At 41.0% G+C, this 24339-nt stretch overlaps 1 protein-coding gene across 2 annotated transcripts in view; it reads left to right on the top strand.

Annotated features, from left to right (window-relative positions):
- Positions 1-24339, top strand: part of EPHA4 (EPH receptor A4) — a 96950-nt gene that overhangs the window by 28772 nt on the left and 43839 nt on the right. For both annotated transcript variants that reach the window (XM_073625944.1, XM_073625943.1), the window contains exons 4-5: positions 5752-5907; positions 19407-19742. In XM_073625944.1, the coding sequence (XP_073482045.1) occupies positions 5752-5907; positions 19407-19742 (492 nt within the window). The remainder of the gene's footprint in view (positions 1-5751; positions 5908-19406; positions 19743-24339) is intronic.

The raw sequence follows: 24339 nt of genomic DNA, 5'->3' as shown, positions 1-24339 counted from the left end.
GAAACTGTGATATATTTCCCTATCTATTTACTGATGTTAGCAGCATTAGGATTAAAAATAATGAAAGTTGATTGGGAGAGTGAAGTTCCACTTTAAATAACTTACTGAATATTGGGAGTGTCAATCTTTCAGCTAGAGTCATCTGTAAGTGAAAAGTCCAGCAGAAAGAGTGAGATCCCACAAGAAGTAGAACCTTGGAAGTCAAGAGTAAAGGTCTTGCTGTTGGATTCCTTTTTTATTTAAAGCGGAGATTCACACAAAAATGGAACCTCCGCTTTTCGGAACCTTCCCCCTCTCCAGTGTCACATTTGGCACCTTTCAGGGGGGAGGGGGGGTGCAGATATCTGTATAATACAGGTATTTGCACCCACTTCTGGGCATAGACTCCCGCAGGAGTCTACGCCTCTACCATCCCCCCCCCCACCCCCCCCCCCCGCTGTCTGCTGGGAAACACACAGTTCCCAGAGACAGCAGGGACCATCCAGATTGCCCAGCGCGACTCGTTCATGCGCAGTAGGGAACCGGGAAGTGAAGCTGCAAGGCTTAATTTCCTGATTCCCTTACCGAAGATGCCGACAGAACGGCTTCGGGTGCCGACATCGCTGGTGCCCTGGACAGGTAGGTGTCCATATTTCAAACGTCAGCAGCTGCAGTATTTGTAGCTGCAGACTTTTAAAAAAAAAAATTTCGGCGGACCTCCGCTTTAAGCTATGGGAAGATCCCACCTAAACATAAATGATGCTATATAAGAATAGTCAATTGTTTCTGTGAAGCGAACATTTTAAATCTCTGAAAAGATAACAATTTCCAAAGCACAGTACCTACAGTAGTTTAGTAATACATAGAACAAGATAACAAGAAATGTTAAGAGATAGGGCCCATCTTTTATTAGCTTACAATCTAGTTAATTTGCCCATCATCTATATCTTTGCACTACATTATTAAGTATATCTGATAACCCCATGCCATGTAGATGTTGGCCTTAGTCTTTAGTCATGCATTTATATATTTTGTTATAAGACACTTTAGCCTAAGGATTGAAAGGTCACGTTATATAGCTGGATATGTGAGTGTGCATCCCGATTAGGCTGATCAGTAGGGACAGGTCAGTGTGTTCTAGAATCCTTCTGTTGTGTTTGAATCCCTTTTTTCTCACCAAGCTTGATCCTAAACCTTAACCCGGTGGTGCTGCTCTGTCATCTAGGTTGTGGATCTGCTTTTGTTTGGTGATGAAAAAGAGGGGAAGAACACTCATCAAAGCTGTGCCAGAGATATTGAATTTGGGGCTTGTATAGAACATGTGAACTAAGCTGGGGACAAAGAAGGATGGACCTACAGCTCTGGCAATAACCCCTTTCCTCCTCCTCATTCCCCACAGTCTTACGCAGCAAATCCTCAGCAGAAAGGCCCAAGGACAAAAAAAGAGGACAGCATTAAGCACGCACCAAAGACTTTAATTTGTGACATAGAGAATAGGGATTTGGTGGGGGAATGTATGTAACAGGACACAATGAAGGCCACAATAGCATCATACACACTTAATGAGTGTCCCTGTCACATGGCAAGCAAGTTCCATAAGCAAAGAGCATCCTTTATTTGGTATATTCAATGTAACATAACTTTCAGCACTGACCACAGGCACAACAGTCTGTCGGGGTTTCCATAGTTCACAACACAAAAGCATAGATATATTCTGGCCAAGTAATTAGCGAAAGCCTATTGATGGCAGATTTTGTGTCAATAGCAATGGAAGATTGGCGGTATTTTGTTTTTTTTTCAAAGCTAATTTATTACTAATATTATTGTTGAAATTGTTTTCAAATATATTAAATGTTTTTCAATTATTTAAAAATAAATGTTATTTTATTTTCGAGTGCATCCTTAAAAAGTGGTTATGTCTGTCACCCAGTTTTACTGGTACACGGTATTGGAATTGAAGAGGTGTGCCTCCATTAATGCTCTTCATACCATAGAATCACCACCTTAGATCGTGGACCACCTCACTCTGCTTTCGCTACACTTTACCCCAGTGGTCTCCAAACTGTAACCCGGGGGCCACATGTGGCCCTTTTCTTGACTTTATCTGGTCCTTGGGGCACTAATCTCCCACTGATACAAAACATTATTCTGTCAACTGACATCAACAATGGGGCACTATTCCTCCTAATGATACCAACGATGGGGTACTATTTTTCTACCTTATACCAAATGTGGTGATGTTCTCTCCCACTGATGCCAGGAAAATGTCCACTCCCGCTGGCCACAGTCCAGCCCCTCTAAAGTCTGAAGGACAATAAACTGACCCTTTGTTTGGAAAGTTTGGAGACCCCTGTTTTAAGCCTCATACACATGGTCAGAATATTGTGCAAATGATCGTTCCTTTTTTTTTTTTTTTTTTTTTTGCATTGCTAGACTCCTTTCGAAAATGAAGAGGTTACTTTTGAAAATACGACACAATACAACTTTGGAAGTGATGTAATATATTGTATCATATTGTTTCTGAGCATGCGTGGTCTTGCTCTACCGATTTTGTTTTTTTGGACGAAAACTGTACTAATTAAACAAAAATTGTATGAGAAAACCTTTCATGTTTGTCCCCTTGGATAATTTTGGGTGAACGACCGTGATCGGCTCTCGATAGCTGTCTACTAATGACCAGATTATCATACGATCTCATAGAAAGCAGTATTTTTCGTCCGATTTTCTGATAGTGTTTACTAGGCTTTAGGCTGAAGATAGTAGGTTATTGGATGAAACCCCTAGATTATTCATTGCAGTCATTTGTACCCTACGGACTGTTCCCATGCAATAGAAATTTGTTAAAGAGGAAGTAAACCCTGATGGGTTTTACTGCCTCTTTATTTCCCTGCAAAGGTAAAGCATAATGGGCTACTATGCACTGCATAGTAGCCCATTATGTGTCACTTACCTGAAAACGAAGCCTGCAATGTCACCGCTGTCCCCACTAGCAGCGAGCATCCATCTTCAGCCCTCTTCCTTCTGTGACTGGCCAGAGTTGCGTGACGTCACTCCCGCGCATGCGAGCGGGAGCCGCCAGTCATGGCATGACCCCCTTTAGAAACAGCACGATCTGCCCTTTCTAAAGTGTGCATGTGCCGTGGACATCAGCGCACGGCTTTATTGTAAATATCTCCTAAACCGTGGAGGTTTAGGAGTTATTTCAAGCACCTACAGGTAGGCCTTAATATAGGCTTACCTGTAGGTGAAAGTGATTGTACTGGGTGTACAACCACTTTAAGGTATAGGTCATACAGAAATATATAGGCTGCCATCATTGACTTTTTTGTTAGCTGCCTAGCTATCCCTGCCTTTAATATCTCTCAGGACAAGAACACAGCGTATAAAGTCTGGAGTATACTCAGAATTTTCTATACTTCAGGTTTAATGACTCACAAACTATTGAGAACAAAAGCATGACAGCCAGGCAACCTACATTTTCAGAAGGGGTTCAGCAACGACAGCCAAGTTAATCATCTTCTGACAGGTTTCCCAAGAGGTTCTTTTTGCTGTCTGTGTCCCTCTAGGGAGGTTCACTATCTCGATTTGTCACCAGTAATTACAGGGAATTCCTACATTTTGGGCTGGCATAAAAAAAGGAATATAGCATACATTTTCCCAATGAGTATTGTACACATATTACTGGTCCCTGTTTCCCATGGGATATATGTGGCAAAAAACAAAACAAAAAAAAAACAGTGATTTGAATAATTTTCTATCTGGAAAAAAAAAAGTTTTAGCTTTAGATCTACTGTAGCCTATCCCACCATTATATCCACCTCTATAACTGCATTCAGTTACTATGTCGACTAAACTTTTATTTCATTTCTATATAATTTATGGCCAAGTTTTGTCTACCTATCTGCTTTGCAGACAGAGATGTTGCACTGCCTTGCTCTAAAATGAAGCCTAGATTTCACGGGGGCCATTTTGTTCCTCCTGAACATGCAATGCAGCAGTAAATACAGAGCCTGACTGTGTTCATTCAGCCGTATTTAAAATGTTGTCAAGTCCAAAGGAGAAAAGTGAGGCCTTCTTGCATACAGTCGCTGGCTGTACACAAGCTGTCTTTGTTTATCTGTGACGGTTGAATGACAGGCTCTTTCCAGTGGGTTGGTATTCTGAGTGCAGGGGGATGAGGTTGTGTTTGATGTGGGGATAGGGGCCTGACCCAAGCCTATCTGTCTGCCAAGCTGTGGTTTTCGACTCTTATCAATTTCTCCCATGGGTCAGTTTTCAAGAGAGGCTAATCAAACACCTAGCAAGTCATCAAGCACTAAGCAATGTACCGTGCATGTTCTGGATGAAGGGACCCTGCTCTTTTACAGGGGGCAACACAGATAAACAACAGACATTGCTGTGCTCTCCAGGCGTACTGAGAGAGTTAATTCAAAATTCCAGCAGACTCGTACAAAGGGATACTGGGGCTACTATATTCTATGCAGAGGAGCATGGGTATGTTGCCCACAAGTCAGGTTCTGTTTTGGCATCTGCATCTTAGGAGTAACGCATCTCTTTTTTAGATGGTTTTATTTACTGGCTCACTACTTGTTACCAAGATCAGTTCAAAATGTACTTCTGTTATAGAAAAGGATAGTGTGTTGAGTTTTTTTTTTGTTTGTTTTTTTGTTTTTTTTTAAGATAAGTACTTTGGGTATCATAAAATGCTTTGGCTTGATAGTGTGCATTGAATTAAAAAGGGAGCACAAGTAGGGGAAGGTCACACGTCCACTTACAGCTGAAAAAAGAATAAAAAACTACCCATGCAGTGGGCTTTCCTCTGCATTGCAAGGGTTATATTCTTATTAGGTCTAGGGGTAGTGAAATTAGGTGCAATACATACCTTATTCCTTGCTCTGTCAGGCTCCAACCCTCATCTCTTTGGCACTCTGGGATGTGAGCAGGTCCTTGTCTCCACACGTTCAATGCAGGACTATTAGTCCTGCATTGTACTTAAAGCAGAGCTCCAGTCCCTCCACCAAAAAATTAAAAGTCAGCAGCTACAAATACTGTAGTTGCCAACTTTTACTATTAGTGCACTTACCTGTCCAGGGATCCCACGGTGTCCTTACCCAAGCAGATTCTTGCGTTGGCTCTCAGGTGCTGGCACCACCATCTTGGGTAAGGGAAACCGGCCGTGAAGCCTTGCAGCTTCACGGCCGGTTTCCTACTGCGCATGCAGGGTACCTGTCAAAACCATGTACCTGCTCCTCCCCTCATAAATGTGCCACCGGAGGAGGGGGGGGGACTATTGGTCCTACATTGTACTTAATGACGTCAGCGTGCAACCACCAGTTGGAGCGCCTTAAAGAAGACGCTTCAGGGGACCAGTTTTACAGCGTGAAGCAAGACTGCTAGAGTGAGAAATAAGGGGATTGATTTACTAAACCTGCAAATCTGGTGCAGCTCCACATAGAAACCAATCAGTTTCAAGGTTTTTTATTGTCAAAGCTGAATTTAGAAGCTTATTGGCTAACGTGCACAGCTGCACCAGATTTTGCACTCTCTAGTTTTAGTAAATAAACCACAAAGTGTTTATTCCATATTCCCCGGCCTCCAGATTTAACGTGCAGTGCAGGAAGGATGGGGCTATGTCAAGGTTAGTTTGTGTTTTCAGCCTGCAGTGTTGCTTTATAAAAATAAGTGTTCTGATCACTTGACTTTTTATGTTGTGTTTTTACCTTTTTTACACATATTTCTTTAAACTAATCCTTTTTATTATTTCTTCCACAGCTTGCAAAGCTGGATATTACAAGGCCCTCTCATCGGATGCAACGTGTTCCAAGTGTCCTCCACACAGCTTTGCTCTTCGTGAAGGTTCCACCTCCTGCACCTGTGATAGGGGCTATTTTCGTGCTGACAGTGACCCTGCCTCCATGCCTTGCACTCGTAAGTCCCATGCTGGTTTCATCTTTTTTTTAGGGAAAAGTGAGAGTGAAGTCATCCTGTGTGGTATCACAGTTTGTTCTGTTATTTTGGTATTTGTCTCCTTTCTACAGTAGAATTCATACTCTCCCTATGAAAATACAACAGATACTTGACAGCAGCTGTCACAAGCACAGGGCTATTGCTGTAGGTATCACCCGTTGTGCTCCGTGGGTTTATGTTGCACTAATCTGAGCACAGCTACGTGGTTCCCACAGCCCTGCTGACCCCTTCACTTGGGCTCACTATAAGTCGGTCCTTGTCCTATCAGCTGTTTTACAGTCTTGTGGAGCAAATGCCATGTATAGATTAATTTTAGCAGAATTATTGCTATGAAGGTATTTTGCTGGGTCGGCAGTATCGGTGCTTGATTGCAGCAGCTGAATTCACTTGATGACTGTAAGTCATACCTACTAGTTCAAACTTTGTCTGGGAATGCTTGGCTATGGGTTATAATAACAAGAAAACGTTGGCGACTCTTCATGAGTGCAGTTGTGTATGTTCTCCATCCATAACATGCCTTTATGGTTTTACAGTGCAGTAGCTCAGTGGTTCTCAACCCAGGCCATGTTTTGGAAATTTCTCTTAGATAAAATAGCTTTCCAAAATACCAAGCCATTGACTCTGATTTAGGGCTAGTTTACACTTGCATCAAAACATGGCTTTGGACACGCTTTGTTAAAGCTCACTAAACACCAGTCAAAGCCCCTGCTACTAAATAAAATGGTTAGCTTACAGTCCTATTTACACCTTGCTTTAGCTTGGTGCTTCAATGAGACTTCGATGAGGTTTTGGTGGAGCTTCCATGACACTTCGATGAGGCTTTGGTGGAGCTTCGATGGGGCTTCTGTGAGGCTTCGATGGGGCTTCAGTGGGGCTTCAAGCGAGCTTTGCCATAGACTTCTATGGAGGCTTTGAAGACGCTTTGAAGCACCACTAAAGCTACATGGGGTATAATTTTTGAAGCAAAGCAAAAGTAGGTGTTTTGAAGCAAGTGTAAACTAGCCGTTAATGTGTGTTGAAGCCGAAGCAAGTGTAAATGAGCCCTTAAAGCACCTGTGCAAGATAAAGGAAGACCTGCAAACATGGTCTGTTGGGGGTACTTGAGGACAGGGTGGAGAACCACTCCAGTAGCTGACTGAAACTGATAAATGGAATTGGTTGTACAGAATAAAGTAGCGCAGAGTTCATTGAGGATGTGCAAAGAGAAATTAAGCAGTGCAAAGTTCATTGACAATGTGCAAACAGAATAAATGGTGCAAAGTTCATTGACAATATGCTAAGTGCAGGAACTCTATGCAGCCAATCAGATCTCAGTTACTTTAATTGGTTACTTTAGAATATGAAATCTGCTTGTTAAGTTTTCACTTTGCACATTGACATTGCACTTTGCACTGAATTACTGAGGAAGCCTGTGTGTCTAATGGGGCGTTTAAGTATTGATTAAAGTCAGTGACTACTGATGTGGAACAGATTCTTTCTGCCAAAGCTGTAGACTCATTTTCTCAGGAGTGCTTATGCTTAATCACTCAATACCTTTAGATATAATGACGACAGAGCACAGCCATGAAATGCTCATCAATGGCCAAAATATAGGTCACTATAAGGTTGATTTACTCAAACTGGAGCGTGCAGAATCTGGTGCAGAAACCAATCAGCTTCCAAGTTTTATATCAAAGCTTAACTGAACAAGTTGAAGTAAGAAGCTGATTGGCTACCATGCAGAGATTTTGCACTTACCAGTTTTAGTAAATTAACCCCTGTGTGACTGCCATTAAAATGGCCATTGTTTATATTATTGACATCACTTTTTTTTAATTGATTGCATTGTTGTAATTTGCATAATATAAGTAGCCTCGTTCATACCAGGGCACCAGAACAGTACTGAGGAGTTTGTATTGAACCTGAGGAGACCTGGATTAGAGGAATCAGAAAAATAATAATTATTTTCCTAGCATACAGAAATGTTGCACATTGTGTCTGTTAATACTATGAAAGCGTTGTGCTAGCAGTCTGCCATGGTTTCTTTGTTCTGTATTGTATACTTGATCAGTAAATCCATCAGCTTCAGGCTCCAGCCATTGATGGAGTCTTTCCCGTCATATAATTTTTTTTTTCTTTTGAATAATAAGATTTGAAGTTTGGACTGTTGCTTCTTCAAGAAACGATATTGTTTTTAAATGGCCATTGCACCCTATTAATCTCGGTGGCTTCCTCTAATGCATCTTGACAGTTATCCACGTAATGAACTCTAATGAAATGACTGGTGGAACCTGCCTGTGAATTCCGCTGCTGCCGCCGGGAGCCAGCTTGTTGAAATGTAAGGGCAGATTGAGAAACCCGGGCAACCTTCACTCGATCCCAAGGTCAAGAATGAAAAGCGAGCGTGTCTTGCTGGCTTCTGTGTGGTGAGCGTCTCTCAGCGGGATTCATTCGTGCAGACGATATTTCTTCCCTGCTGGAAGTATCTGCAGTGCAGGAATCCGCATGCCTTCTGGCAGGAGAAGAGTTAAGGCGGCATTACCCTAAACTCGCATCTTTTGCCATTCCTTTCGCTTTTTAACCTTCATCTGAATTTCTCTTTTCACTGTCTCAGAAGCACGTACAGAACAGCACAAAAGCAATTATCAGGGAATCTGCAATGGCTGGTCTTTTCTCCAGGGGTGCCTGCATCGCTGATTCCGAGAGGGCTGCAGCAAAATCCTAGGCGAGGATGGTGGTTAGCGGTGAAACAAAGCTTAGTGCTTCTGCTTGTAGTGTGGATTGGGCAGGAGAGCGTAACTGGCCGTGAAGTTTTATGTGTGCGCAAGATGATGTATTTTATGTAGCGCCGTTATGACACAAAGGGGAACCTTTAAAAGAGCTGAGGAATAACTCGCATTCTACAAATAGAGAGAAGGTTTCTTTTTTCAAAAAGGGAAATAGTTTTATGAAAATAGCTAAATTCAACAAATTTAATGTGTTTTACCATAAAACACATTTCTCATGAGCAGTTCATACACCTAAATATTAACAGCTGGCTCTTATTTCTCCTTCACGTTGTTCTCAGTAGCACCACCTTCTCATTTAAATTAGCTATTGGATTTGTCTGGCTTCCCATTTCTTTTCATTAAAATGTGAAAAACCTCCTTATTTGCAGTGTTTTGATATAATTTAGATATTTGAGGAATAGTGATGTTCAATATATATATATATATATATATATATATATATATATATATATATATATATATATATATATATACATATACACATACATACATACACATATTTACACACACATACATACATACACATATATACAGACACATACATATACATACACACACTCCCACACATATACACATATATACATACATATACATACACACACTCACGCATACACATATATACACACACACACATATATATATATATATATATATATATATATATAGATATAGATATGTATATCTATATATTTATATATATATTTATTGAACATCACTAAGCCTCAAATACCTAAATTATATAAAAACACTGCAAATAAGGAGGTTTTTCACATTTTAATGAAAAGAAATTGGAAGCCAGACAAATCCATATGTAATATATTATGTATATATTTTAAAGTGTTAATAAACCTAAAAGCAAACATTATATTGTAGCGTACCAATTCTTAGATGTGTCTTTTTTCATCTCTTTCTTTCTTTCTTTCTTTCTTTCTTTCTTTCTTTCTTTCTTTCTTTCTTTCTTTCTTTCTTTCATTTCTATTCTATTTCTATTTTATTTCTATTTCTATTTCTATTCTTTTCTTTCCACCTGTGCATCCTGCACATGTAAGTCTGCTGTTTTTCGACAGAACAAGCTGTCCTGCAGATGTAGCAGTTATATTGTTGAGACCATTTACTACTGGCAGTGGTGCTTACAATGATCAGCTTTTATTTACTTAAGTAAAACACTTATCCCAACAGAAAAAAAAACTATTGCTGTAAAACCCCTTTTACACTGAAGCTCTGCTAAAACAGTGCTAAATTGCTGGTCAGTTTAGCGGCGCTTTTCGGGCACTAGTAGGCTGTTTTTTTTTTTTTTAAGGTCCCATGACAACGGGACCTTAAAAAAAAAAAAGACCTTTTTTACGGTGCATTCAAAGCACTTTTAAGGCACTTTGGAAGTTCTGCCTATTCATTTCAATGGGCAGAATGTTTTGGGAGCACAATTTACAGCGCTCCCAAACCACCCCAAAGATGCTGCTTGCAGGACTTTCTCTAGCGTCCCGCAAGTGCACAGCCTCAGTGTGAAAGCACACATTGCAATGAATGGGAGGAAGTTTTCAGGTGCTTTTCAGAGGCTATTTCTAGCACAAAAATGCCTGAAAACTGCCTCAATGTGAAAGGGGTCTAACTGCCTATAAAGTGTTAGGGTTCGTTCACACCAGATGCAGTCCAATGCGTTTTTTATTCCGCTTCAACAACGCGTGGATAGTGTTTAACATGGATTTCAATGGTCCCAAGTTCCCACCAGTGCAGTGCGTTCTAGTACAGTCAATAAAAGTAGAATATGTTGCTTTTGTTTTCCGTATGAAATGCGGCAAAACGCATCAAAAAGGCACATTTTTTCAATTGTCCTCAATTGAGATAAAAAAAAAAAATAGAGGGGAAAAAAGTAAAGATGTACAGGAAGTAATCAAAAACCCATCAAAAACATACATTGCGAAGCGCATCCGGACTGCAGAAATTGTGGTGTGAACCGGCCGAAAAAGGGAGTTTGGCTTCAATTTGTTAGTGTATCTAATATTCCCTTCCCTCAGACTGACATTGCTGCGGTTCAAAGGTGTTGTTGCTGCTCCTTCATCTCAATTGTAGGCACTCTGATACAGAAGGTGTGTTACTGGCCAGATCACCAGGTGAAAACAGAATAAAAGACTAAAAAAAAAAAAAAAAGTAATGCAGCCATCACATCTAATGTTTGCTGAGCTGTAATATGTTACATTTTTGGTTTGGGGTATAAGATTCAGTGTTAAAGGAGTTGTAAAGGCAGAAGTTTTTTTTTTTTTTTTTTATCTTAAGGCATTCTATGCATTTAGATAAAAAGCCTTCTGAGTGTAGCAGCCCTCCCCAGCACCCCTAATGCTTACCTGAACCCCATCTCTGTCCAGCGATGTCTACGAGTCCTTCGGCCATCCGGGACTCTCCCTCCCAATTGGCTGATACACAGCAGTGGCGCCATTGGCTCCCGCAGCTGTCAATCAAAGTCTGTTTGCCAATCAGGAGTGAGAGGGGGTGGGCTGAATGGACACACAAAGCTTCAGCTTGGCTCCGGTGCCCCCATAGCAAGCTGCTTGCTGTGGGGGCACTCGACAGGAGGGAGGGACCAGGAGCAGAAAAGAGGGACCCGAGAAGAGGATCTGAGCTGCTGTGTGCAAAACCACTGCAACAGATCAGGTAAGTATAACATGTTTATTATTATATTTAAAAAAAAAAAAAACAAGACTTTACAATTACTTTAAGTATTTAATTATATTTAATTTCGGGTACTAATTTCTTCCAAATAAGTAAAATCATTTTTGATGTAACAATCACTTTACAGTTTAGAATAGCATTACTTTAAGCACTACACTGTAAATCTTTCTAGCTCCATGATTGTACGTAGTCATGGAACAACCATCCCCAAAATATTCCTTACTGGAAAAAAAAATGTGCATCTTATGCTGGGCAGTGTACATATGATCAGGTAGTATGTAATAAAAGACCAAACTGAGAGGGATTTGTGTGTTTCTCAGTCCGGTTATTACTGCAGATCATCTACAGTAGGGGCCTTTCTGTCATCACCTTGCGTACATCTCTTCAGCACTTGAGCGGGTGGACACAATTAATTAGCTTGGCAGTAGGCTGCTGGCACATCTGTCCGAGGTTCCCAGAGTTCTCAAGGCATAAGAAGCACTTTAAATTAAGCCGAAAGAACCAGCTGCTTCTTTGTGAGCTATTCTGACCCAGAGAGTTTATGGTGTCATTGGTTTATTAGGAATCCCCTTTGTAAAAAGTTTAACCTTCCACAATTGTATTAGGAATTGCACTTCAGTATTGGAGAGGGCCCTGAGAGCCTGTGGGGAATGGTAGATTAATTGCAGGTTGTAATGCCTTGAACTGCATACCAGTGCTCCATAAATTCTTTGTATGGGATGTCTGCAATCTTCACAAACACTCACTTCTCTTCTATTCATGATGAACTCTCTATTGGGGTCTCTTCTCATTATTTATGCTTCTTAGGTGTGAGCTTTGAGAAAATATTTGGACTTTTTTTTTTTTAGTAGGGCAAAGAATGGTGCTTTGAGTGCAGCAACCAATGAGAAGACATATTTTTGATAAAATCCCGTAAACTGAAACCTGGTTGCTATGAAGTTTCTTTATTTTGAATGTCATCATTGTACTTTACTCTGCTTAAAGTGGAGCTCCAGCCCCCACAAAATAGGACACTTACCTGTCCAGGGGCCCTGTGATGTCGGCGGCACCCCAGACAATTTTTCAATTGGCTTTTGGGTGCTGCCGCCGCCATTCCTTTTAAGGGAAACTGGCTTCACAGCCGGTTCCCTACTGCGCATGTGCCTTCTGAATAGCCCGGCAGCAGGGAAGGAGGAAGAGGGGGGCCGAACTTCCTGTGGCGAGGTCTCCTGGAAGTGGGGATGGGTACCTGTCAAAAATGGGTACCCGCTCCCCCCCCCCCCCAAAAGGTGCCAAAGAAATGGAAATAGCAAGGCATAGGGGTTGATTTACTAAAACTGGAGAGTGCAAGCTCCTGTGCATGGTAGCCAATCAGCTTCTAACTTATTTATTTATTACAGGTAATTATATACATCAATTTACAAAGTGCTTCACATATATATATATATATATATATATATATATATATATATTGCACATTCACATCAGTCCCTGCCCTCAAAGAGCTTACAATCCAAGGACCCTAACTCACATTCATACATACACATACTAGGGCCAATTAACCTACCAGCATGTCTTTGGAGTGTGGGAGGAAACTGGAGTACCCGGAGGAATCCCACGCAGGCACAGGGAGGACATACACATTCCAGGCAGGTTGTGTCTTTGCCTGGTTACCTCCAAGCGATGTCTGCACAGCTTGGATACTCACCCAGCCCCCCGATCCAGCATTGTCCTCTTGACAGCCTTCCGTCAACAGACACTGCTTGATCCTACGCTGCATCTTATTCATGATGTGATCGAGAGGTCCTCCAGCTCTTCCTGGTTCAGCCGGCAGGGCTTCACGATGATGCACCGCTAAGCCCGCCTTCCTCCTCTTCACTCAATGAAAGTCTAAAGGTTTCCCAGGATATCTATCTTGCATATCCCAGGAGGCCCAGTGAGTGCTGTTCTCATCGTTCGCCTAGGCCAGGGATATTCAAACTTTGGCCCTCTAGCTGTTGCAGAACTACATCCCATATACGCTAATATGTAGCAACGTTTGTATTGGTCCACAAATGTTTTTACAAGTTTTGCCTTCTTGGCTGTTATGTTAGGCTTCATGCACACGAGACACCAGTGCAAACTCTGCTGAACACGTTTTTAAAAGCTGAATCCGGCATTTAGAAATGCCTGTTTTGCCGTGTTTGCATGCTGCGTTTAGCTGCGTTTTACCGCGTTTGCATCTAGAAGCGTTTAGTTAAGATAACAAAGACCCTTCCCAAGCACTTTTCTGCAGCAGAGAATTACATTTTGCAACCCGATTTTGGTGCCCCATATCTTGGGGGCACTTGGTGCTAGAAACCCCAACTTTGGATCTGTTGTGCACACTAAAGTTGGGGTTCCTAGCACCATGTGACCCCGAGATATGGGGCCCCAAAGTCGGGTCGCAAAATGTCATTCTCTGCTGCAGAAAAGTGCTTGACATTTTCCGACCCGAATTTGGGCCCTGCATCTCAGGGCCACTTGGTGCTAGGAACCCCAACTTTGGATATGTTGTAGTGCTAGTTCCGCTGTGTTTGCAGACCAAATTCCTAGGTTCCTAGCACCAAGTGGCCCGAGGGGTTCCTAGCCCCAAGTGACCCCGAGATAGGGGGCCCCAAAGTTGGGTCGCAAAATGTCATTCTCTGCTGCAGTTTACCATGATATTTGTGTGTTTTCTGGTCCAAAAAATAGGGTTCCTTTAAAAACACTTATAAACGTGGCTAAACGCGGTACCGCATTTAGCCGCGTTTAGCCACGTTTGGCATCTGAAACGTGGAAAACTTTTGCGTCTGAACCCATTTTTTTGCTTCTGGAAAAACTAGGTTAAACGCAACTGCCTAAAAATGCCAAAAAACGAGACTGTGTAAATGGACACATAGGATAACATTGAATGAGTTCAGGGGCAGTTGAAAAAGTGTCCAACTGCCTCTGAATGCACGTTTAACAGCGTCTCGTGTGCATGAGGCCTTAGGTGTTCTTTTTAATGAGATAAAGGTATGGTAAATTATATTAATTGATAATGCCGTACTAGAGAGGTCTGCTTGTAAATTCATGCTGAATATCATAAGTAGTTGATTGGATACATTTTAACATTCTTGACCTTTTTAGTAGTCTTGCCAAAAGGCACAAACATTAAACTTTTATAGGGTTTGGCCACCCAGCTTCCAGATTTGTCCTTCAATGTAGTAAATAAAGTTAAGACAGGAGCATAAAAACAACGATTTGAAAGGCACTGAAGCTTGACCTCATAGTTGTTTTAGACAAGTCAAGCTGCAGGTTGCACGTGGGTGTCTAATGTGTGTAGAAGAGCCAGCCAGGCCCCATAGTCTTCCATTTAGGGTCATTCCTCCCTGCCTATACTTGGGACACGCCAGCTGAAGTTATTATCTGAAGAGGGAGAGTGGGGATCTTGTTTTTACAACTGTCACACGCTGCTACTTTATTTATCAATCGGCAGCTACTTTCCTGCCTTTCTTGGCATACTTGGATATGAAGACAGAAACCCGTCTCGGCGCTGCTTAATGCTGGCTGCACTGAGTGATGAATCCTTCTCAGTCACCCATGTCCAAATGTTAATTTAGCCGGCTTGTAAATCTTACTGGATAATTTCAAGTGTTTTATCCACACCCCAGGTTGCTCAAGCCTCCGCAAAAGCACGTTATTATTGACCGTATGTAGGCAAGGAAGACACGCAAGCTTTTTTTAATAAGACATCGAGCAGTGATGTTATGCAAACTGTCACAACTTTGATCAGCCGATGATAGATCAGTTTAAAGAGCAGACAGATCAATAAAGGTGTTTGCTGATTGGTCGCTGTGGGTTACTGCATCCTTTACTTTGACTACTGCCTTATCAAATAAGTCTGATATGTTTAGGTACATTATCTGTCTATACAACCATATTCTAAATAACTGTTTAGCTATTTTAGTTTTTTGTTAAAGCTGATCTCCGGTGGAAAAAAAGATTCACTTTCGCAATGGGTCCCCACTACAAGGGTTAAAGTGGTTGTAAACCTTAGACATGAAATATGAACAAAGCATATCCCTCTATAGTGTGTACATGTCTCAATTAGGAGCACTAGGTGTCATTTCTGTGTTCTGCTTCATTCCTCTACTATCAGCATGAGTCACTTCTGACAGGTTTTCCTGACACCAAGAGATAAAAAGGTGAAAGGGGAGGGAGCTCCAGCTTAGGGACAGCCTCAGCTCTGTTCCTGTGTACTGTATGAAGGGGGTGTGTCCCTTCCCTCCAATCAGTTCCCAGAGCTCTCCTCACTGAGCTCTGCAGAGTGCAAATTCAGTTCTCCACCCCCTTTTTCCTGAATTTTCAGACAAGCTTTATAAATTCAGCACTTTGGCTATAGAGAAGAGAACACTGTAGATAGACAGGTACAACTTATGTAGGAGATTTGTTTCACCCCTGTGTATAACCTGAGGATAGTCACTTCACTAGGTATCTGTAAGGGTTTACAACCACTTTACACCATCATTTTTGCCTAGAGGATAATGAATATGATGATGTACTTGCCTTATCCCTCACTTCCACAGTCTTCCACCACATGTGACTGGTACTGTGGTCCTCCAGGCAGTTTTCTGAAGTCATTCTGTACAATGCAGGACCAGCAGTCCCATATTGTACAGGAGGATGCCAAGGGTTTCCAGAATGTTGGACATGTTAGGACAACACCAGTTCCAAAAGGAGAGATCAGTAGAGTAAGTATATCAACCTATTAATTATCCCCAAGGCAAACGAGCAGTTGCACCTTGGAGTGGGGAAGGTAACCCACTGAAAGCTTACATTTTTTTTCCATGGAGTTCAGATTTATTATTATTATTATTATTATTATACAGGATTTATATAGCGCCGACAGTTTACGCAGCGCTTTACAACAACATTAGGGCAGACAGTACAAGTACAATACAATTCAACACAGGAGGAATCAGAGGGCCCTGCTCGTTAGAGCTTACAATCTAGGAGGGAATTTAAGCATCCTTTTTATTTTGTATAGGTTTTGTCTTCAATTTCATTGATTATCATCAGAGGTTTAAGCTGATTACACAATACAGGAGGCAGTAAATCTAAATATTACTACCATTTATATATGCCATGACATAAAACAACTTACAAAAAATAAAATACAAAATTGCAAGCGCTCTACCCAAATAACATACAATTATCAGTTTCCAAATAAAAAAAATGATTGGCTATAAAAAAGTTGAGATTTAGAACTTGGCCTTTCATTATTTTACACCCTAACCACAACAAATTAATGAATCTCTTTAGATCATAAAATGCTTGTGTCTGATTTTTTTTTTCTCATTATGAAATGGAGATTAATAATTTTGCCCAGGGAGTGTCCTCGTCACCAAACCAGCACTTTTCAACACCTCTCCAATCAAAAAAAAGTGCATGAAAATAATAATAGGAAAACCACTAGCTAAGCCATTCCTTGTCTGTGTCTCCTCTTGCAGCTAATCTGAGCCTTCGACACACACACACACACCCTCTCCAGTCTAAACTCGCCCAGCCGGGAAAACCGAAAACTGTAATTTAATGGGCTGCGTCAGAGTCTTCTTGAGAAAATTGCCCAGCTTAATGAAAACAAAATGTAAGCTTAGCATTGATGGTAAACAAAACAAAGATGCACGCACAATGGGACCTGTGGATGGATCTGGGGTTGGAGCAGGCAAAGCCCCAAAGATGCTTCTATTCTCATTGAAAGAACGCTAAGCATTCAAGGTCACTCAGTAAGAAATGGCAAGGTCGGCCCAGGACCTGGTGTGATTAGTATGTGAATAGGAAGCTGAGCAGGCTGAGAATCGGAGATCCTGAAATCAGTTTTAATTACCCAGAAGCATTGGTTTGGATGGTCTCTTCCATTAAATAGATGACTTTAGATTAATTTATTACTGAGGCACAAAAAAATGAGGGTTATTATGAGGAGCAAATTCACCTAGAGCCATGGGTACTGTTGGATAAAACACTCTAAAGTGTATTCATAGCAAATTATTGCCTGTTCCACTTACCTGAATATAGAATAATAAAATACATAAAGAGGATTCTGGGAGAATACTTTTATTTAAAATGTTCTTTGGGTGAATTCCAAACACCATATTAATAAAATAACTATTAATTTCATAAATGATGTAAATGTGCTCAGTTGAAATTTAATCTGGTGTACTCTGATTTCCATTTAGTGAGGCTTGGGTTTGACTTTGCTTGTAGAACATTCAGATGTGAAACAGATATCTGCCCTGCACAGTTGGGCTTAAACCAACCTGTCAAGCTTGGCACCTTTATTTCCTATCATCCTTGCTGATAACGTCAAGATTTTTATCGGCGTATGCCTGCCCCCCCTCCTTCATGTTGTGTTCAACTGTCACCCGCTACTCTCCGAATACCGTCTCCATTCATGTTGGTGGAGAAGGTGGGGGCCTTCCTCTGACCCATCTCCCTCTTCAGACCTGCCAGCATCTGCGTGCCTAGTTTTCCGCTTGGCTGCTCATGTGTTCAGAAGCTGCCTGGGCCTCGTCCCACATACCAATTACTGACTTTTTGCTTTCTGAAGATCTTGATTCAATGTGGCATATTTTCCCACGTGAAAGTGGACATAGCCTTTTGGAAAGGTGCCCTCACAGGCTACGTGTTGCAGAGAATGGAAAGTGCAGTGGTGAAAGAAGCCACACGTTCTTAAAGATTTAAAGGCCAAGTCCACCCAATACTGTTATTTCAGTATTGGTGGACACTAGAGCTGCACGATTCTGGCTAAAATGAGAATCACGATTTTTTTGCTTAGAGGATAGATCACGATTCTCTCACGATTCTCGCGGCGTAACATCATCTTTCACATTAAAACAAAAAAAAATTGCGCTAACTTTACTGTTTCTTTTTTTTTATTTATTGAAGTGTATTTTTCCCCAAAAAATTGCATTTGAAAGACCGCTGGGCAAATACAGTGCGACATAAAATATTGCAGCAATTGCCATTTTATTCCATATTATAAAATATTAGAATATATATATATTTATTATTTATTTATCTCTAATGTTTGGGGGTTCCAAGTAATTTTTTTTAGCAAAAAATATTGATTTTAACTTAAGAAAGAAGTGTCAGAAAAAGATTTAGACTTTAAGTGGTTAAACTTCCTGCATTTACACGTTGTTTAAAGCTTGGCAGATTGCCCAGGTTATTTGTTTACACAGAGAAGTTTATCCCTTTGATCTAAGAAGGAAGTTAGATACAATGTTTCAAGTTCTAAACTTGGCAGAATGCCTGGATGTTTTCTTTTGACAGCTGAGTGAGCAGATAATCTCTCCACTTGTTTATATGAAAGAATCGTCAAACTCAGCAGGAGAGATCGTCAGGGGAGGTGAATCGAGATCACGATTTTTTAACGATTAATTGTGCAGCTCTAGTGGACACTGGTGGGTTGAATTACTCACTGGCATCTTTTTTTTCGCCTAAGGACGTTTGCATCAAGTAGCTAGACTTACTTGTCAATTGTCCTCACTAGAAATAGTCAGATGGGTGATTCAGTCTGACTGCATAAACCGAAATATTCGTGTTCAGTGGACCTAGGATAGCTGTAGATCTTAGAGACCATGAGGCATGCATACAGATTTTAATTACATACAGATAACCGTGTAAACATGCATGCTTGACTTGCCAAGTGTGCCTGTTCATACTTACAAAACAGAGAGCCTCGATTATACAATCTTCACTGCTGAAAATATTTCCTGTGCCATCTATTGGTATTTTACAGACATGGGGATCACTGCAAAGTCTACCCATAATCTATGGAATAATCTGTATCTAGCTTGGGAAGTATGAGGACAATACATTGGAAGCCATGAGGGCAGTGACAGAAATGTGCGTTGTTTCTAAACATATTTTTTTTTGTAGGTGGAGCTTACTGTTTCTTCTTTGTGTTAACTATAACTATCTTCTGTACAAAAAATACATATAGTATAAGTATCTTTTTATTTTTGTTGTTTATTTTACATTACATATTCATTTTGTTAACAGGTCCACCATCAGCTCCTCAGAACCTGATTTCCAATGTCAATGAAACCTCTGTGAATTTGGAGTGGACTGCTCCTCAGAACAATGGCGGAAGGACAGATGTTTCTTACAATGTGGTCTGTAAGAGATGTGGTGCTGATCTAACTCGCTGCCGGCCATGTGGCTCTGGAGTTCATTTCACACCCCAGCAAAATACTCTGAAGACAACCAAAGTGTCCATCACTGACCTGCAAGCTCATACCAACTACACCTTTGAAATCTGGTCAGTGAATGGAGTGTCCAAACAGAACCCTAGTCAAGATCAGTCTGTGTCAGTGACTGTGACAACCAACCAAGCTGGTATGAGTTTTTTTTCTTGCTTTATTTAAGCATAAATGTTATGTTATGCACACAGAATATAGTGATATGGATATGTGCAGCTATTATTATAATTCTTTTTTAGAATATTACAAAGTTACTGGAGATTTTATCTTGATAGAAAGCCTTAAGAATTCAGAGCCCACTATCGTCTGACTAGTACATGTTAATAATCATGCCCTTACTCCATCATTAATGAGTCAGTTGTATTCATCACACAGGCGGTACATATCTGGTAGTGGTGTACCCGCAAATAAGTGTCATCTGAAGAAGCCGAAATATCTAGCAGCCCACTGCTTGGACCGTGTGAAAATCTCCCGATGCTTATTATTTTAATAGGCAAGGAGAGAATCCTGATTTAAATATGCAAATGTCGCTGCTCATCATTTTGTTTATTATCCACGGGTAGTGTCTTCACCCTCCAGGACAGTCCGTACTCGCAGTGTTCAGAATGTGACAGACGCTCAAAGCCTGAATGGTGCCACACTCTGACAGGCACTCCATGGGGAAGAGCTGGCACAGGGAGAATCTGAAGATCCTTCAACCCAGCCTCAGATACACATTCATAGCAGCATGAGAAGTCTGCTATAAAACAACCATGACACACATTTGAAAAGCTAGAGACATGTTCTTTTTACCTCTCTTCATCGCTAGACAGTATGAAACCAAGGATGGCAATGGGGCTGTGGACTTTGAATCATAATATTTTTTCCCTGTCATTTGATAAGTAAAAGTTACTTACTAAAAAACGTAATTTGCAAACCCCCAATTTACAGCACAAAATATTTATTTATTCCCGACGTAAAATAGCTGAAGGGAAAGTTCCTTTAGGAGGGGGTAGTTATTAAGCAGATTTTTGTCTTTCTATTGCAAATCCAGTTGCTTTTCGATTTGCAAAAACATACAATGGTTTTGTGCGCATTTTGAAACCTCTGTGCCTGAAGTCCTGGTCAGCCAATTGTACTTGCAGCAGGACTTCCCCTAAAGCTGAAACAGCTAAGAAGTGGTCAGGGTTATGCTTTACATGTACATTATATTTAGTTTAGGGAATCATTTGATAACTATGATCACTCGGTAGCTTCACCAACAACTTTCCCCATTCCTATGAAATAATAGAATGATATGCTTTAATGACATGAGACTTGATCCTCTGCAGCAGGGGTCTCCAAACTTTTCAAACAAAGGGCCAGTTTACTGTTCTTCAGACTTTGGGGGGGGGGGCGCTGAACTGTGTCCAGTGGTGGAATAAAAATGTCCTGGGCCCAGCATTAGTGAGAATAAATATGGTCTCAGGGTTGGTGGTCAGTAGGATGAGGAATAGTGCCCCATCATTTGTGTCAGTGGGAGGAATAGTGCCCCATCATTCTTGTCAGTGGCAGGTATTATGCCCCACTGTTGGTGTCGCACAGTGGTCTCCAAATTGTGGCCCGAGGGCCGGAAGGTGCCCTTTGTTAGTCTTTTCCAGCCCTTGGGGCACAGTTTGAAGACCACTGTTCTACAGGTTAAAGTGAAACATAGCCATATAAGGGATCTCTGTGTACTGGCGGGAACAATACACACAGGCTGGTTAGGATGCTTTACTGTATTTTGTTTCCCAAATATTTAGCTGAAACCTATTTAGGTTTTATTAAAAAAAGGGAAACCTATTACCCATTGAAACCAATCATATTCCAGCTTGTAGGGTTCCAGAACAGATTAGAAAATGAAAGTTGGTGCCTTCTTATTAGCAATGCTCCTTTAATCTTGAAGAACGATTAGGAAATTGAGGGGGGCAAGTCAATAAAGCCTTTGAGACACTTTTCTGGTGTTTTTGGCCTTATTAGAAAATCCAGTGCAAAATTTATGAAAATTGTGCAAGCGTTTCTTTGCTATTTCGGATGCAAGTGATAATTTCAGTTTGTTCTTCTGTGGGACACTTTTACATTGTGGCACTATGGCTGTAACAAATTCATTAAGACCCTCTTTCATGTTGGAGTAAATTGTGTCATACATGTAAGTATTCTGTTGCAGATAAAATTCTGTCTAAGGCAATTCTGCAGATTCATATATACAGCAGGGGTGTCCAACCTTATTGACCTTCCTGGGCCACATTAGAAGAAAAGTAATTGTCTTGGGCCACACATAAAATACAGGAACAATAAGGATAGCTGATGAGCAGAAAAAGTCAGGCAGATCACAAGTCAACGATCACTGATATAGATAATGTACCTACTGTATCTGAGTGATAAAACTTAGTAAGTAAAAAGTAAAAGAGGACAGAATAAAACTAGTGTGATAGTTGACACTGTTTTTTGATAAATTAACCCATCAATATCTGGTTTAATGGACGTAGTAGCAATTTAATAAATTCTCAAGGTGCTAATGGGATATTTTGGTCCTAATTTTGACCTTTGTGTGCTTCATTCTTGAAAATAGCTGCTAACAAATATAGGTGCTGCCGAAAACTGATAAATAAGGCGTGATTGTGAAGAGTAGGATATTTTTCAGTGGGAACATAAAACATATAAAAGTCCAGTAACGGGACACTGTCAATTTTTTCTTCGGCTGCGTGTGTTTGAATGTCTTGGGCCGCAGGTTGGACACCCCTGATATACGGCTTACCAACGGTTACATAAATGTGTTGCAAGTTGCGCCATTTTTGGCACTGATGGGAGACCGATATCTATTGAGTGTCTACAATGCCTTTTCTGAATAGTAAGGACTGTTTATAGAACCTGTAAGCATTTGACAGGAGGCTTCTATCACAAGTCAAGAATATATAATTTAATAGTATTACAAATACAAAGTGAAAATATCTATTTCCCAAAAAGTCGAGGCGTGTTTGGTTTGGGATCGTATTGAGAATTCATCACCAGAGATGGAAGACTGAACACTGTATAAGAGCTAGGAAGAAAGGCTCTCTGTTGGTCCTCTTGTTCCCTTCACTTTCTGTAGGGGAGGCCTCTCTGCTCTACTGAACGCTTTTCGGTTTTTTTTTTTTTTAAGGACTCAACAGTACTGGCTGTGCCAACAGACATAAACAAAACACGTTTGGGATCAGTTACCCAAACGAGTCACCTCTTGTTCCTTCTCTCCATCACATCACAGCTTGCTGGACACAGGATACACCAATTAGCACAGAAAGTGTGTAAATAAATTGAACAAGGCTTTACCCTAAGAGAGGCGACAGATAGTTTTAAACAGCTGTTGGCCGTTCAAAGTCAGCCCAGATTTTGGCAGTGTGCGGTTTGATGCCCAGTGAAAATACAGAACCCTATAACATAAACAATCACTACCCTAATTAATTGCACTCTCTGATGCTGATATATAAACTTATTTTTTTTTTTATGATGAAATCCGACTGCTGTTTTCTATATGCCTGCCAAATGCCTCGTAGGCATTTAATTATTCCTTCTGAATTTAAAGCTGAACTCCGGGCAGATGTAGAAGACACAAATTATTGCAGCTCTGCATTTTTAATGCCTCATTAATACATCATTAAAGTGGTTCTAAAAGCTGAAGGTTTTTATATATTTTTTTTTACCTTCATGCTTTCTATGCATGAAAGTAAAAAACCTTTGTGCAGCTGCCCCCCTCCCCAAATACTTGCCTGATCTCGATCCAGTGATGTGCATGAGAGCAGTGGCTCTCTCCAACCCTCTGCTTTCTCATTGGCTTAGAGGCAGCAGCAGAAGCCAGCTGCTGTCAATCACAGACAGTGAGGAGGGAGCAGGGGGCGGAGCTGAGCTGCACTGTGTGAGTTTAATGGCTCAGGAGTGAGCATCCATGAGTGCCCCAACAGCAAGTGGGCTGCTATGGGGGCACTTGGCGGAAGGGAGGAGCCGGGGGGGACCAGAGATGCTCTGTGCAAAACATTTATAACATTTTTTTTTTGTTTGTTTAATCTACCTTTAGTATCACTTAAAGTGCATTTGCTAATGCAGCACCTCATTTGAAAAGGGATCGCTTTAGGCAATCCATGTGTAAGTTCACCCCGCCTCCCCTGTATTTGTAGCTGGTGACTTTTATTTATTTATTTTTATTTTTAAACAATTTAAAGGTCCTCTTTAAATGCAGGCAGTGTAAGTATCTGAAATGACTTTGGAATCAGCCTTTTGCACTCCCTGTATAGCAGATCTCAGAAAAACTGAAGGTAAAGCAGCACAGGGAGTCAACAAATTGTGCTGCAGTGCAAGGAGTGTGCTGACAGGAGGAGAGAGCAGAGTGGCAAAGAGATAAGCTCATCAGTCTGTTAGGCCAGCCATACACGGTTCGAATCTCTGCCGGTTCTGCAGGAACCGGCCGAGATTCGAACCATAATTGGGCAAGCTGAATGTACCAAGTTTATCGATCAACTTGGGTACAACCAGCCTGCTGGATCCGCTATCGATAATTACTGTCTTCTTGCCCTTTGCTGGGAGAAGATAATTGCTTATTTCCCTGCCAACACTGTCTGTGTTGATGGGGAGAATCGTGCGCATTTGGGTTGCAGGAAAGAAATTGGCACCATGCCTTACTTTTCTATCTATCGATCTATAGATATATATATATAAATATCTATAGATATATATAGATCGATCAATCTATCTATTGATCTATC

The sequence above is a fragment of the Aquarana catesbeiana genome, linkage group LG04 (assembly GCF_042186555.1).
Source record: "Aquarana catesbeiana isolate 2022-GZ linkage group LG04, ASM4218655v1, whole genome shotgun sequence".
Lineage (NCBI taxonomy): Eukaryota > Metazoa > Chordata > Amphibia > Anura > Ranidae > Aquarana > Aquarana catesbeiana.
Note: the sequence above shows the minus strand (reverse complement) of the source record. Positions and strands in the feature narration are given on the sequence as shown.